The sequence below is a fragment of the Microchirus variegatus genome (assembly GCF_963457635.1).
Source record: "Microchirus variegatus genome assembly, chromosome: 21".
In the NCBI taxonomy this organism is placed as follows: Eukaryota; Metazoa; Chordata; class Actinopteri; order Pleuronectiformes; family Soleidae; genus Microchirus; species Microchirus variegatus.
Genome location: NC_139822.1, coordinates 16,148,506 through 16,162,009, shown reverse-complemented (window position 1 = coordinate 16,162,009; position 13,504 = coordinate 16,148,506). Strand labels below are relative to the sequence as shown.

General features: G+C 43.5%; 1 protein-coding gene across 2 annotated transcripts in view; it reads left to right on the top strand.

The window, feature by feature from the left end:
- akt1 (v-akt murine thymoma viral oncogene homolog 1) overlaps positions 1-12,851 on the top strand; it is a 34,201-nt gene extending 21,350 nt beyond the window's left edge. For both annotated transcript variants that reach the window (XM_083907714.1, XM_083907715.1), the window contains exons 4-14: positions 1,012-1,123; positions 1,429-1,555; positions 3,350-3,481; positions 3,614-3,679; positions 4,296-4,364; positions 4,516-4,641; positions 6,267-6,395; positions 10,012-10,226; positions 11,195-11,282; positions 11,532-11,634; positions 12,649-12,851. In XM_083907714.1, the coding sequence (XP_083763840.1) occupies positions 1,012-1,123; positions 1,429-1,555; positions 3,350-3,481; positions 3,614-3,679; positions 4,296-4,364; positions 4,516-4,641; positions 6,267-6,395; positions 10,012-10,226; positions 11,195-11,282; positions 11,532-11,634; positions 12,649-12,728 (1,247 nt within the window). In that variant the 3' untranslated portion in view covers positions 12,729-12,851. The remainder of the gene's footprint in view (positions 1-1,011; positions 1,124-1,428; positions 1,556-3,349; positions 3,482-3,613; positions 3,680-4,295; positions 4,365-4,515; positions 4,642-6,266; positions 6,396-10,011; positions 10,227-11,194; positions 11,283-11,531; positions 11,635-12,648) is intronic.
- The last annotated feature ends 653 nt before the right edge of the window (positions 12,852-13,504 follow it).

Genomic DNA, 13,504 nt, shown 5'->3' with positions numbered 1-13,504 from the left:
ATTTGCTGACATGTTTCATTTGGGAACAGATGTTAACACGGAGGAGGTGCAGATGGAAAGCTCTGCTTTTCAAAATCCAGTTATTAAATTGTTGTGAATAATTGTTTTAGGAGATTGGGTATTTGCAAAGAAAGGATGAGGAGAAATTGTTTTGTTTTCTTTCTTTTTTTAATAATACATCGATAATAAGAAGAAGTGGATTCATCAAACTTCAGTCTGATATTTATGTGTGAATCAAACCATTCACAGAGGAAGTGATTTGTTTTCAGACACATGTAACGGCGACATTGCACTTGTAAAGTTAGAGGCTGCAAACAGGTCGGAGTTTACAAACGCAGAGAATCAATCACAAAAAAACTTTTGAAGTTGACACAATAAATGCTGTATACACACAAATGCTCCCTCAGTCAGGTCTGGCAGAATTGCTTTCCGTTCAAAAGTTTGGGGTCACTTAGAAATGTCCTTATATTTGAAGGAAAATCACTTTTTTTCAATGTTTATAACATTAAGTGAATCAGAGATACACCCTATACATTGTTCATGTGGTAAACGACTATTCTAGCTGAATATGTACATGTCTTGGCTATATTTTCTATTCATTTTGCAACTCTTTGAATGAGTAAAAGTGTGAGTTTTAATGGAAAACACAAACAAATTGTGCTTTAGAACGCTAGTGTACTTAAAGTTACATTATTATAAGTTCATGAAGACCAAGCAGAAGAAATCACCACACTGTGGCTTTAACGTGACACAAATTCAAATCTTATTGATCCCATATTACCAGATGTAATGTTTCAAAGGTGATGACTGTTTGAGGAGCAGAGTTGTTTTCCTGCCGCCAAAGTGCACCTGTTCTTTTCCAAATTAGCCGACAGTGCCTGTTATGGTGGCGATAAAGACAAATTGCTTTAACTGTGGGTTCTGTCTCTCCCCCTGTGCTCTCCTGCACACTGGCCCCCTTCTCTGCCTTCTCTTTTCTCCCACCCTCCCTCCCTCCATGGCTGTGGTCAGAGTGCCAGCTGATGAAGACAGAACGGCCCAAGTCCAACACATTTATCATCCGCTGCCTGCAGTGGACCACTGTCATCGAGCGCACCTTCCACGTGGAGACCCCTGAGGAGAGGCAAGCAAGGAGCGCACACCTCTCAGCTTTTCAGAGCAGCAAAAAAAAAACACAAATCATTTACACGCAGGGAATTTGCCCCCTGTTTAAGCAGTTTAAGATTCTCTGTTTTGTTTTTTTTTAAACACGTGCACAACGTACACATTCAATCATTGTTACGCTCAAGGCCCGCTGGCTGTTGGCACAACTCAAACTTGTAATTACCTTCCTGTTGATAAGAAGACAATTATGTGATTGGGCTGCTGGGCTTTACATGTTGCTTAATGGGTTGATGTAATCTTTGCTTGTGCTTGTGCCTCCCTCAGGGAAGAATGGACCAAAGCCATCGAGACGGTGGCAGAAGGTCTGCAGAAACAAGAGGAGGAGATGATGGATTCTTCTCCGGACCCTATGGACATGGAGGTCTACCTTACCAAACCTAGGCACAAAGTGGTATGGACCTTTCGTACTCAACGCTATGTTCGCTGCAGTATTTTGCCTCAACAGCAGGGGGCGTGCGACCAGAATATTCAGTTGATAAGCGCAATGTTAACACGTGCTTCCGGATAAACGTCATTATCCAACATGGCGACACGCGCTGCATCTATATACGACTTTAGCAGAGTTGCTGCAAATTTAATTTTACTGTTTTGTAAGTAATACAGAACACATTCTCTACACACACAAAATGAACGACAGTAGAAATGGCGTAAGTAAAGTACGCTGCCTAGCAACAACTTTCACAAAGCAATCCCTCATGTTTTTCCACGTCCTATGGCAAAAAAAGTTGTCTTTTTGTAACGCGGTAGCAATCTCCTTCCGTGAATATAAGGCCATTTGTTGCACTTTGCAAAGTTAGAAAAATTCGGCAGTACACGACCAAGCGCTTCGACACCGTTTGGAGACCACAAAGAGGATGGTAAGTAACCATGGAAACAGGATCACTGGACAGGATTCACACATGTATAACTCGGTGCTAAAAGAATACAAGGACATACATTATCCTTGTACGTGCATGTGGAAGTGTGAATCAACTTTCTGCAGACGCGGAACATGCTAACACGACCTGGCGCTGAAGCTAGGTTTATGGTCGCCGTAGTGTGTGCTAGACACATGATATGACGTCATTTTTGTTGTGCGCCAGGCACACACTATGGCGACCATAGACCCAGCTTCAGCGCCAGTTCGTGTTAGCATGTTCCCTATCCGCAGAAAGTTGCTTCGCATTTCCATATGCGCGTACAATGATTATGCATGTCCTTGTATAGGCTATAACTGTGGCTTCCGGTGAGCTGGGCTGCTTCCGGTAGGTTGTGTTTTCGTCGTGATTTCCCGGAGACGCTAGTGAAGTGCTACAGTAAGTCGTAGAGTCAATTTTATTCGTAAAAATTAGGGGATTTCGGATACAAGAGAGACGGTTATCGCATCAAAAAGTCAGAACGTCAACCCTACATTGTTGTGTACCCCTTTGTACAAATTTGTCACGGTACAATAGTACGATAAACTTTCATAGGTTTCCGGAGGATGTGTCTGTGCGAGCCGAATGGATGGTGAGGGAAGTTACATTGTGCATGTAGCCTATTCTTTTAGCACCGAGTTATACAAGTGTGAATCCTGTCCGGCGATCCTGTTTCCATGGTTACCGTCCTCTTTGTGGTCTCTTTTGTCCAAAACCAAAAAAAAAACGCGGGCACCAACCAGACTTTACGCGAGCATACCTCAAGACACTGACGGACACAGAATGTATGACTTGGCCCTAATACATCTCAAGGTTTAATTAAGACAAAAAATCTCAACCACCTTCATTCCTCCTCCTCCCTGAGCACATTCTCCACGATGACCATTAATCTTCTCCGTGACCCTCCTCTACCTCACGTGAACTTTCAGCCCACCTACTACTCCCCACCCCCCAACATCAGCCGTGGGTGGCTTAGCACCAGATAGCATGTCCACCAAGTTTTACACCCCCTCCCTACGTGTGTGTAATGCCACCAAGCTCTAAGGCCAGTGGATTATATGTCCCCCATACAACCATTTTCAACATTCTCCTTCATGCAAGGGTCAGAGGTTAACTGACGCACAACCACATTTAGTCCAGCGGATTAGAGGAGGAGAAATGGCATAGTGGGTGAAATAGTGCCTCAAATGCGTCTTTGTTGGTCTTCTGTTGTGTGTTCCTGGCTGGTTTAGAGTTTGTTCGCGCTGCTGTTTGTAACCACGAGGCTTTCTTTTCCTCTGGCCCTGCAGACTATGCACGACTTTGAATACCTCAAACTCCTGGGAAAGGGCACTTTTGGGAAAGTTATCCTGGTCAAAGAAAAGGCCACAGGACGCTACTACGCCATGAAGATCCTAAAGAAGGAAGTGATCGTAGCAAAAGTGAGTGGATGGCGACGAGCCATGCGAAACACATGAGAGGGGAAGGGCAGTGGAGCTGTGACTGATAGCTAAATGGTTATTCATTGTGAGAGTTGTACACATACTCTGGCTTGGTTTTTTTTCCCCTTTCAGGATGAAGTGGCGCACACACTCACAGAAAACAGAGTCCTCCAGAATTCAAAGCATCCTTTCTTGACGGTAAGGAGTCTCTCCGTATACCTCAACCAAAACCTTATTTTAACTCACAGAAATCCTCCAGGGCGTCCTCCGTACAGCCCTGCTGCATGCTTTCAGAAAAAAAGGGGCTTTTTCACCAGGAATGTTGTGAAGAGCTGTTCTTACAAAAGTCTTTTTATAGCAACACTGGTCACCCTTTTCTTTATCTGTTATCCACTTTCTCTATACGCTACCGTTCAAAAGTTTGGCGTCACTTGAAATGTCCTTATTTCTTTAAGGAAAAGCACTTTTTTCAATCAATATAACATTAAATGAATCAGAAATACAATTGTGTGTGTGGTAAACGACTATTCACTCGTCATGCTGGTGCGTTAACTTGCCCAACACAAGTCTTGACTATAGTTTCTATTCATTTTGCAACTCTTGATGAATAAAAGTGTGACTTTTAATGGAAAACACGACAAAATTGAATTGGTGACCCCAAACTTTTGAACAGTAGTGTAAGTCTGTATATACTGTTTTGACGTTATTTTTATGATTCTGTTTTCATTAGTCTCGTGTTACAGTTTCCTCTTCACTTCGCTGCAAACATCACAAAGTTCTGCTTTGACCGTTGTCGTTGTTTTGCCGCCTGCAGGGACTGAAATACTCCTTCCAAACACACGACCGCCTGTGCTTTGTCATGGAGTACGCCAATGGCGGCGAGGTAAACCGCTTTAACCGTTACTGCCATCAATTCTGCCCTTGTAGGGTCTCGGTTAAACAATTCCCGAGGACCTATTGTCACTAACCTATCTTCTCTTTATCGCTCCCCCTTGCTTCCCGATTTCCAATATCCCCCCTCCGTTTCTCTTCAGCTTTTCTTCCATCTGACGAGGGACCGCGTGTTCTCCGAGGAGCGGGCGCGGTTCTACGGCGCAGAGATCGTGTCAGCGCTGGACTACCTTCACGCTGAAAGAAACGTGGTCTATCGAGATCTAAAGGTAGGAGTTAAAAAAACCGCATCCTTTACTCGTTGTTATATTCTCGCTGTCAGCCACTTTCTCTGCCGCACACCCTCACCCCCCCTGACTCCACCTCACCACACACACACACACACCCTTGCCTTCATTTCTCCCCAGGCAGGATATAAATAGGGTTTGCCTTCATCCAGAGCAGCAGCAGTGGCCAGAGCTTTATTGATCTGCCTCCCCCAGATCAGTCTCTGGACCTCACTGCAGCTGGAGAGAGGCTCGGTCCATTCAGCTATAGCTGCAGTTGCACAGAAACAAACTCATCACCGCCGCCTCCCTCCACACAGCACACATACAGTGTTCTCAGTGGGGTGGGGGGGGGGGGGGTGTTGGTGCTCCTTTGTGAGTGAATGACATCATATTATAAGCTGCCAGGTACCACAGTTTAAAGAGAAAATGACATCAACATCTGCCGACCATCTGAGAATAAAACGAGGGTGCAAGTTTTCAGCTGCTTCTTTTTCAATACAAACCTCTTTATAGTCTCATATAAAGATGAGATCAGAGACGGATGCTGCAGACTGATAGGACATGATTAGGTTTAGGAGGACTATAGGGGGCTATCAGTGTTGCAGTGGCATCTGTGGGCCCACTACTTCCAGCTGATAAAACTATAGCAGCCAGGTCAGCACAGCTTTCTCCCCCTCCCTCTGTCCCTTGGGTTTATGAGGCAGGCTCCCAGTCTGCTAGGGCTACTGAAAATGCCAGGATAGCAGGAATGGAATGGAGGATGTGCTGACTCTGGCCGGGCACTTCTGGCCACGTGTGAGCTACAGCTGCCAGGTGACTTTAACTGAGGGGTGGGGGTGGGGGGGGGGTGATATTAAAAGACTAGCTTCAAGTCATGACACTGCATGATGAACGTACGCAGCTTATTATCTTGTACAGTTGCTCTTTAGGTACAAATCCATCAACAAAAGTAGGGCAAGCAAGGTCTGTGAAGCACGTGCTTAACCCGAGAAAGGATATAAGATTTATTTTTAAATCGATTTTATGATTCTATGAGGCAATTTTTCCAATTAATTCTTCTAAAAGAGAAAATACGGAGGAGATTGGTGTCTGTCTTTTGATTTTCTTCTCAATTGCTCATCTGTTTGACTTCAAACCTTGCAGGTGTATGACTAAATGACTAAAGAAACTGCAGTATAATGGTGGATGTGTTCTTTTTTTTTTTACTTGAAAAGGTGGAAGTACACAGCACCCAGACCATTTACAGTATTATTTTCAAGCATGGTTCACTTCACACTGCAATCAATTTTTAAGAATTCATAAATTAGGGAATTCACCATTAACTAGGTGATAACTAACATGCATATAAGTCGCATACTAGGCCTTTATTGGTAAATATTAAGCACGTATTAACACCTTATGTAGGAAAAATCTTAATTCATGTCGTAATAGAGCTAGAATAGGGTGTTAATATGTGTTTAATGATTATTAATAAAGGCCTAGTATGCTACTTATATATGTTAGTAAGCAACTAGATGGTGAATATATGTCCCCTAATCTAAAGTGTTAGCAAAACTTTTTTTTTCTTCCACCTTCCAGAACGTCTTTGTCCTTTACTGATGATCTTTCGTCTTCTACTCTTTTAGCTGGAAAACCTTATGCTGGACAAAGACGGACACATAAAGATCACCGACTTTGGCCTGTGCAAGGAGGGGATCAAAGACGGCGCCACCATGAAAACCTTCTGTGGGACACCGGAGTACCTCGCACCTGAGGTAAATTACAAAAAGGGGATTCTTTATACGTCTGAAATAATGATATATATATATGTATATATACAGTACGTTCAAAAGTTTGTGGTCACCTATCCAATTTTTGTTGTGTTTTCCGTTAAAAGTCACACTTTTATTCATCAAAAGAGTTGCAAAATGAATAGAAAATATAGTCAAGACATTGACAAGATTAAAAATAATGATCTAACATAACCGTACTATTAGAACACTGGAGAGATGGTTGCTGGAATTGGTCCTCTGTACACCTATGTACATATTCCATTAAAAACCAGACATTTACCACATTAACAATGTATAGAGTGTATTTCTGATTCATTTAATGTTATATTCATTGAAAAAAAAGTGCTTTTCCTTCAAAAATAAGGAAATTTCTAAGTGACCCCATACTTTTGAAAGGTAGTCCAATAGCTATCTGCAGAACAGATGAGTTGCTTTGATAATCCAGATGAGCTGGACTGGAGGCCATGACAAGTGCTTTTAAGGCACAGTATCTAAATACAGGCTCTTTCTGCCTTTTTAGCACTTTCATACTCTCACGTTATTTGAGGATTCCAAACATAAATGCAGCGTCCGTCTGTTTGCTGGACCACAGTCGATGAGAAGCATGTGGAAGAAAAAGAGGTGGGGGGGGCAGCGGTCCCAAAAATGCCTTTCTAATCTCCATCTGAAGTGGAGTTAATAATGAGTGCGCCGTGTGCACAAGGCAAGGCTCTGCTGCTCTCGTGTTTGCTGTGCGGGGACGGGGTGTGGCGGCTCCCTGTTGCGTGCAGGTATGACAAGTGCTGCAGCGGAGCTGCGTAACCCGATATATCATTGTGAGCGAGCGTGGAAGGTGTGTGTGGGTGTGGAGTAGTTGCGCGAGTGTTTGCGCTAGCCCCCCCTGTCTCTCGCCCTGTTGCCATAAAAATGTTTTCCGGAAGAAGGACGTTGACACAGTTGCCGTATCGTTGTTTTTAGACTCCATTTGGAATTTTCTTGTTTTGAAGGGGTGGCGGAGGAGGAGGAGGAGGAGAGTGGAGGGTGGTTATGGGTTGCCAGTACTTCAGGAAACGTGAGCTTCCACCCCTGGGGGAAATGAAAACACCACACAAACACTGCTTTGGTTACAGCTGTTGTGTTGCAGCTTCCACTGCTGACCAGCGAATGCCTCACCTGACCTGAGAGTCATAGCTGACTTATAACATAACTGTCCTTTTCATCAGTCAGCTTTCAGCACCAGGCCATTACGGCACTGGCCAAACATTAAAAAAACCAGTTTATTTTTCCCCTTTTTTTTTAAAGGAAAAAAAGAAAAAGAAATTCCTGAGAGCTCCACCTGTCCACCCTGCGCTTTAACTCGCCCACTTTGCTCCTCCTCCACAGAGAAGCACAGAGTCTGTGACACCTCCAGCCTCGGAAGCAGAGCACAGGGAGACATCAGGGGGGGGTGTTACCATAGCAACAGGGTCGCTGGCGAGCTTCGCTGTGGAGTGCGGGCCAGGCAGTGTTACAGGTTGTTCTGCAGTAAACAATGACCTTGTTGTGTGTGCTGCACAGGAATGCTGTAACGTCTGGGAATATTCCACCCAGAGCAGAGAGGGAGAGAGAGGAGAGGGAAGGAGAGAGAGACCCAATCTGCAAAAAGCCAGAGCAGTTTGTCTCTGGAGGAAGGAGTGGGACAAATTCACTTTGTCACATTTATTAAGTAGTTACAAGAAGAAAACCATTATTGGCTGAGGGAATTTGCTTTGAGGCAATAAGTACAAAGAAAAACGTGGACAGGTTTAATCCAGCCACTGAAACTGATCTGGATTCACAAGCTTGAAAGATTAATGGCTGCCGGCGTGAGCAAAGAAAGTGCATGTAGTATGTGGAGTGGGGGGCTCCAGAGCAGCAGCAGCAGCAGCAGCAAGTGTTTGTGCTTTTATCCTCCCCCCTGTCTGTGCTCCGTTGGGGCAGTGTAATAGTATTTGGGGCTGAGGCCCAAACAGACAGGGAGGCAAGCAGTCCTGGTTACGTATATGAGGGATGAGCTTGGCTCCTGCGCTCCTGGCAGCTTCACAGCTGTGGCGCTCTTCTACATATATGGGGCAGCTGCGGGCCCAGCTGTCGCACGGTGTGAATCACACGACAGCAGCGCTGGAAATAGAGACGGCCCAGTAATCCTAGCCCCGCACCGGGCTTCACGTTACTCCCGCTGCCCTCGCCGTCCTTCTCCTTGACGCTCGCCGCTCACCGCGGCGTCGGGCCGAGTGCCCGCAGACGCACTAACGGCGTGGTTTTGCACCTTTAACGGACACGTCCATCTGTTTTCCACCACCCTCTCTTTCAGCCTGTTCACTGTTGTGTCCATATCTAATTCTATTAATCCGCCCGTGTCTTTTTTGCCTCGGCGTCTATTTTTAGATCTAAATTGCCCACGAGCATCACGCTGCTGGAGCTTTTAAGAGAACAGACTGTTCTCCTTGTCTTGATTTCACCTTCAACATCCGCCTCGCAAGGTAGAATCCAGTACATGTCCCCGGAGACCTTGGAACAACTCCGCTCAGCAGCACATTAGTCATGCAACAGGTCGCCGTGCTCAGTGAGCAGCGCGTTTAAAAAACTGCTCAGGAAAAAGTCATCATATGGAAAGAACCGGACAGGATATTTTCCTGTTTGTGTGCATTTAGCGGTTTCTTTTCTTGTCTGTGTTTGTTGCCACACATTTTGCTTATTTAACTCGCACCTCTGCTGCTTGTTGATCTGTATATATGTGTGTGTGTGTGTGGAAAGGCCTGTGGTGATTAAATATGCAGGGCTCCAGGGGAAACTCTATCCCCAGCTCCTAATGTGAGATGTGAGTCACTGCTGGCCGTGGCTGCCTCAGAAGACCAGACCAGTGGTGGGTGTGGAAGGTGGGGAAGGGAGGGGGGGAGCAGGTGATTCTTTCGGGGGTGAGGTGATTGGGGGGGGGGGGTACAACCCAGTTGCCTTAGTTTAGGGTTTGTGTATCCAGGGCTGCTGTCTTCACAACCTTCTGATGTCCAAACACACCAGAAACACTGTATTATGTCACGGAAATCCTCAGTTTGTTGTGTAAATATATGCCGCCATAAATTGGTTTTGTGTTTATTTTTTAACTACTGCTAAAAGTTAATATCAGGCTACATGCAGCATTTTCAAATAAAACAGAAATAAGTAGTAAAGTAACTAAGCATCAGAATAGAGCTGCAAATAACGATTATTTTCATAATTTCATGATTAATCTGTTGAATATTTTCACGATTAACCGTTTGGTCCGTAAAATGTCAGAAAATGCTAAATGTCTTCATTCAATCATTTTGTCCACAAAACCAAAAAAATTCAGTTTTTAATGATTTCTTTGTTATGTGGAGCAAAAAAACGGAGAAAATATTCTAATATTCTCTCAAATTGCTCAGTTTCTTTATCTACGTCATACTTGCATACCTTTTTGTGCTTTAAAAGAAGAGGCGTTTTAAAAATAAAAAAAAAAAGTTTTTTCACTGATAGTGTGGATAAAAGGAGTATCCAGAGCATAATTCATGTGTTTTTTTTTATCAAAAATGGCTGTCGTTGCTGTCCTGACTCGACTTTTATCCCCCCCCCCCCCCCTTAGGTGCTAGAGGACAACGACTACGGCCGCGCCGTGGACTGGTGGGGTCTGGGAGTGGTGATGTACGAGATGATGTGCGGCAGACTTCCTTTCTACAACAAGGACCACGAGAAGTTGTTTGAGCTCATCCTGATGGAGGACATCCGCTTCCCACGGACGCTCGGGCCCGAAGCTCGCTCGCTGCTTTCTGGACTTCTGAAGAAGGAGCCAATGCATAGGTGAGGACGCTCTGTCCTATCCTCTACTTTAACAGATATATATATATATATATGTATATGTATATATGTGTTTTTTTATGTACATAGGTGTATAGAGGCCCATTTCCAGTGTTTTAATGGTACATTGTGTTTGCTAATCGTGTTAGAAGTAGTGCTGGGCGCGTTAACGTTGACACACCACGCGTTTCCATGGCGACTGACCGGAAAAAGACGCGCGTGACGTCATGTTTACGTGACTCCCGATTGTTAAAATGAGTCTCTAAAGTAAGGCTAAACTTTAAAAACAGAGGCACACATACGCAGTACACAGGTACGCTGGTTATTTTTCAGCGCTGCGCTTTTTTCGTTTAATAAACAGACCGCTCCAGTTCCACTGTAGGTGCTAAAAGGAGCTAATGCAGCTAACGGAGCTAACTGGAAAACGGTGCCCGGACTCCGGTGTCGCAGCTGTTTTGCTGGTTCTTTGACGAAAGCAAAGTCATTATTTCTAATGATACGTAAAAGAGTTGGTCTAAAAAATGTGCTCAAGTTAAATTAAAAAAGTAACTTAAAAGAGTAAAAGTTAATTCTACTCATTTTGCAACTCTTTTGATGAATAAAAGAGTTTTATTGGAAAACACCAAAAAAAAATTGTATAAGTGACCCCAAACTTTTGAACGGTAGTGTATATATACACTTTGCACTTCATTTATAACGTCAGCAAACATTTTCCTTTGACGTTACTGGTGTCACTTGCTAATTTCAGATCTTCTTTAATAGAACATGATGTCAATTTTGTAAACGATGTCCCACGTTTGGAGATGACACATGGTCCGTGAACGCCCCGTTTCAAAAACTAACATGGCGCAATCTCTCCCAGGCTTCACAACAGGAGTTTATTCTGCAGCTGGAGGACTGCGTCCATTTTTATTGACAACCTGAAGGCAACGATTAAAAGAGTTTTGAACTTTTGTCCCGATGTCTTCCAGGTTAGGTGGAGGTCCTGACGACGCCAAGGAAATAATGCAGCACAAGTTCTTTGCGGGAATTGAATGGCAGGATGTTTATGAAAAGAAGGTCAGTCATCTAAGAAAATGTGTGTTTATGTTGTTTTCCCCCCAGTTGTCATCACTTAAAAAGGACAATAAAACTCCCCAGTCGCTGTCACCCCCACGAGGCGTCAATAAAGTTCTGTCGCACCAAAACACCCGCCATCCAGAAACGATACTGATTGTCATCGGGACACGACAACTGTTGCCGAGCTGACGGGCGGCGGCGGCGCAGATGTGCTGCTGATATGTTTGTCTTGTCTCTCTTTCCAAACAGCTGGTGCCGCCGTTTAAGCCCCAAGTTACCTCGGAGACAGACACGCGATACTTTGACGAGGAGTTCACAGCACAGACCATCACCATTACACCACCTGGACAAGGTAAGAAGCACTCGCACATGGAGTCTGACCTTTTTCTTACATGGTGTGAGTAAAAATGAGAACCTGCAGAGTTTATCATTTAAAAACTCCAAACTTATGTCACTGATTCCCTTTTAATTTCACTGTTAGATGTCAGGAAGTTTGGTTATATCACTGGATTATCTTACATATAAAGACACCATTCTGCTCCCTTGAGAGCACTCTGCCCTCTACTGGAGAACCAGATACATGTCACCAGATATGTGAAGAAAGCCTATTTGTGGATGCAGAGTTTACAAGGGCAGGTTTTCTATTTTTTCTATTTTTATGCCGCTATATAAACATAATTAGGAGTGGAATATTTAATTTCTGCCAGGTAACGCTCTCAAGTGTTACCAAATACAACTTTTAAAGGGAGCAATACTAATGAAGAGTACTGAAAGCACTGACAAAAAAAGGAAGTTAAAAAAAGTAACTTAATATTTACTCGGATTAAAAGTTACTTTCTTGTTCTTTCTTGTGTCGTGCAAAAGGGACAAGGGGACACACAAATCTGACATTGATTGTTTTTAATTAAAGGCAAAACTTAAATTAAATTAAATCAAATCAAATCAAATTAAAGTGCTGACAAAATAAAATATGTCAACACAATGTGTCAGTCGACATGGGTCAAACTTTCTCACTCACTCAGGGACCTTTAGTTGAGAACGTGATTTAAAACATAAATACACACTTAAGTTAAAGTAAAATGACAAATATTACTTACTTACTTTAACGTAGTGTTAAAGTACAAGTACACACACAAACACAGCGACGTAAGTAAGTAAATGTAATTCATTACTTGTACAGTGTCATGTGTATCATATAATCTGGTGTGTCATTGCTCCTTTAATTAAGAGGATTAATTGGATTAGAATAAGAAGATGCAGCAGATTATCCCTATTTATGACATCATGTTTCAAAAGATGTCTCAAGTCCCTCTGCCTTTTTTTTGTGCAAAAATAAAGCTAACTGGATTCATCTTCTGCCCCCTAGATGACAGTATGGAGTCCTTCGACAGTGAGCGGAGACCCCACTTCCCCCAGTTCTCGTACTCCGCCAGTGGGACGGCCTAAAGCGACTCTCAAACCTTCCTCTGGTCTCACTATTCCCTCCTCATCACCTCCTCCTCACCACCACCACCACCACCACCACCTGACTGCACTCTCAAAAAAAAAGAAGAAATAAAAGACGGCCGTCGCTGGATGGATTTTACAATCTGAAATATTTTGTGTCGTTTAACAGGAGAGAGAAGCAAAGATAACTGTGGTTGTTCTGTGTGGCCTTTAAAGACTGACCACAGACAGAGAGAGTTAACACTATACCCTGCATTTCCTGGTTGTTATGTTGTATACTGAGCAGGCATCCATACACCATAATGAGTGAGGAAATGTAGCTATGCTGTGCACAAATTAGGCCTCTGCTATTCTTTTTTCTTTCATTTTCAAAAGGGCCATTTTGTATTGAACGTATACAATTACAACAGTTTTAAATAGAAATGGGCATACTGTGGACCAAAAACATCGTGTGTGTGTGTGTGTGTGTGTGTGTGTATGTGTGTGTGAGTGTGATTTCTGAACAATTCAAACACCATTTAAGACCAAGACATTTCTTAGTTCAAAACAAAACAAAAAAACATGAATGTACCGTGTTAAATAAAGTCATTTTCTTCACATGGCTGACTCTCCTCCTCAGACTGAAATGCCACCTCCTTCAGAGGATGATGCCCATCGCTCTTCTTCTTCTTCTTCTTCTTCTTCTTCTTCTTCTTCTTCTTACTTCGCCGACTAACACTTCCACCGTCGCCCGTGTCGTGCCGCACCTCATCAATTGTGCAATACAGTCAGAATTG